We start from the raw sequence: 3,126 nt of genomic DNA, 5'->3' as shown, positions 1-3,126 counted from the left end.
GCCCAAATATTACCTTATTAGAAAAAGTTTCTCTTATTACTTCACATAAAATAGCACCCTATATCCCCTTTCTCCACTTTATTTTTCTTTTTAGCACTTACTATTACCTGATATACCATGTAAGAAGATACTTCAAAAAGTTCATGGAAAAATGGAATTAAAAGATAATATGAATCCTTCCATGAACCTTTCCAAGACCCCTCATATTCATTTATTTTTGTATCTCTTCCTGCACTGGGAGGTAAGCTCTGAAACAGAGATTTTGCATGTTCTATTCATTACTATAAACTCAGTGTTGAGAATAGTGCTGGACACACAATGGGTGCTCCATAAACATACACTGAATGAATAATGTGCTGTCCCATTTTCCTCCTTCATACCAGATCTATCTTTGCCAGCTCTAACTTCTTCCAGGAGACACAGGCCCTTCATTCCTAACACTCTATCTAAAGTCAATGATAAGTATTCCCAAATCTTTTCCTGTGACTTCTATGTAAATCAACTCCTCTTCTACATCTTTAGCCCTCACTTTCTGCTAAGCTCCCTATTTTAACTTCTCTTATGGTGGTTCTCTGCTTTGTAGAAGTTATTTACAGACTCCTATGAGGCTATAAATTCTGAAACTGCTTATTCCTTTTTTCATCTCTGCAGCACCTAGCTAAGTATCTCACACATGTTAAAAAAATCAGTAAACATCAGTTAAAAGTATGAATGAATTGATTATGGTATGAACTCTTGTACCTGAAAAAAAACTAGTTAAAGAAAATAAGTCTTTGGCAATGTAAAAAAATATATATTTCAGGATACAGTGATGCTTTTACAAGACTAAATAAAAAAGAGAATGGGAAGCTCAAAAGGAACTGGATCCAAACTCTGGATAGAAAGGAGTATCATTATAGAGGGTGGAGAAGTACACCAGCTAGTTAGAATTGGAAGAGAAGTATAAGAAGAAAAGTAGGCAAAGTGTGTTATGTAGGGGAAAAGGCAATATCATTTAAAAGCTCATGCTGAAAAGGTCTTACATTTGAATAATAGGCCTAAAGCTTTTGAGGAGAACTTCCTAGACTTTATCTCAAAGACACCATCTCTCCACTGACCATCTGGGTTGTTACCTTCTATGTCTCACTTACCTGGCCACTGGCCTCTTGTCAGTTCTCTGTCAACCAACCAGGGCTCCTTCCCTTGCTCCAAGTAGGAGATCACATTTGGTTTAGAAATGGAATGTCCTGCTTACAAAAGAAGTAATGAGACAAATTTATGATGAGAATGTCCCAGAACTCAAATCCAGTCACTTCATTATAAAGAAAGACAGGATATTACAGAAAGAGTCAAAGAAAGGTACAACAGACTTATGGAACATAACAGAAGATTTGAAATATCCCCCATAACTCAATGTAGCTTCCTTTTTCTAACTCTACAATATTCAGAACATTCCTATGTGAACAGGGTATAGAAATCCAACTGGTTTTCAAAAGGTAGGTAGCATTTCACACTGAAGGAGGTAAACTCTCCAAGGGCAGAATCTGAATTATTATGAACACATATCCTTACCGACTGAAACCAGGTTGCTGTAATTCTCCAACATTACATCTCTGTATAAATCTCTCTGATCAGCATTCAGGCATTCCCACTCCTCCTGAGTGAAATCTATGGACACATCACTGAATATCACTGACTCCTAGAACAACAACCATGTATATGACTTGATTAATAGAAACAAGTGTTTCTGTGAAGGAAAGAGAAAAAAAGATTAAGGTAGAGGAAGTGAAATATAGCGAACATATTAACGTCTGGGATGCAGTGGAGGATGTAAACAAATAAGCACAGCTGAATCACTGTGCTTTCGTGTAATTTAGTTTCCCCCAGGCAAAACTGCCTGTGTATAGTGGGATACTGCCATTTTCCAAACATGGCTGACAAGGTGCAAAATCCAGTTAAGAAGTTTTCCAGTTAAATGAAATTATATATACAATGCCTAGCATGATACCTGTCATATAATAAATAATCAATACATGTGATCTTCTTTGTCCCTCCTCTTTTCCCAAATAGCTAAAAGTAAAATTTCAGAATAAGGAATAAAAATAAGACATTAGAAGCGTCCAGAAGGGAGAACAGGTCAGATAAGCAGGGCAGCATCAAGAATCAGAAAGGCAATGCAATTCTCAAGAACACTTGTAAAGTCAAAACCCGGTAAGAACAATGCTTCAATATTCTGATGAAGAAAATAAATCCTGTCATACAGTTCTATAACAAACTATCATTCCGTTGTGAGTGTCAAAAAAAAACCTTCCCAGACATACAAGGACTGAAGCACAATTTCTTAGGGAACTACTGGAGAATGTGCCCCGCCAAAAGAAAGGAGTAAATCAGAAAAGAAAACACAGGATTCAGGAAACAGGTAAAGTACACAGGAGAGTGGTGAAAGTCCAGGGGAAACAACAAAAGGGAAGTCTCAGGAAAACTGTGCAGCAGGCCTAGGGAGTAACCAGATGAAATGGGAGCAAGGAGACAAAGGGAATGGAGAGGGAAGTCTCTATGTTCAAAAGCAACTGATGTGTTTGACCAGATGGAAAGCTTATTGACTGGCATGTGGCAGTGATGCTGGGGATTTTGGATACAAACACACAGACAACTAAGCAAATGGAGAAAAAAAATTATTAACTCCAGGAAGATGAAAGGATTGGAATAAAGCCCTGAGTAGGCCTGGCAGTGAATAATACTGGCAGCCATAATAATGTATACACTATTGATTTAACCAAAACTGGTGATATAATTAATAACAGAATCAGGAAAAATGGAAGGTGCAATATGAGAATACATGCCCCTTTTCACTTTGCAGTAAATCAAGAGATAATGAGTATATTGAATTCATCACAAAAATAGCAATGAAACCATATTCAAGAATTGAGGGCAGGGGCCTTTTGGAAGTGGGACTGGTGATGAGGCAAGCCTGGAATAGCACTACTTCACTTGCAAACACATATAAAACGGCTTTTAAAAATATTTTATCTTATAAAACTAAATCTGCATATAAGATTCCATTCTCATGCCACACTATTAATATAATAATTACTCCATGTTACAATAAATGCTTTTCATAGGCATATTTTTTCCTCACTGAATAAT

The 3,126-nt window shown here is 36.8% G+C and overlaps 1 protein-coding gene across 1 annotated transcript in view; it reads right to left on the bottom strand.

Moving 5' to 3' along the window:
* Window positions 1–3,126, bottom strand: part of ZNF566 (zinc finger protein 566) — a 32,331-nt gene that overhangs the window by 17,602 nt on the left and 11,603 nt on the right. Inside the window, exons 2-3 of the mRNA XM_008583329.1 lie at window positions 1,552–1,678; window positions 1,131–1,226 (exon numbers count right to left, since the gene is read on the bottom strand). Coding sequence (XP_008581551.1) covers window positions 1,131–1,226; window positions 1,552–1,678 — 223 coding nt within the window. The remainder of the gene's footprint in view (window positions 1–1,130; window positions 1,227–1,551; window positions 1,679–3,126) is intronic.

Source organism: Galeopterus variegatus, unplaced genomic scaffold, assembly GCF_000696425.1.
Source record: "Galeopterus variegatus unplaced genomic scaffold, G_variegatus-3.0.2 Scaffold2888, whole genome shotgun sequence".
In the NCBI taxonomy this organism is placed as follows: Eukaryota; Metazoa; Chordata; class Mammalia; order Dermoptera; family Cynocephalidae; genus Galeopterus; species Galeopterus variegatus.
The sequence above is the reverse complement of the archived record's forward strand: the minus strand, read 5'-3'. Positions and strand labels throughout refer to the sequence as shown.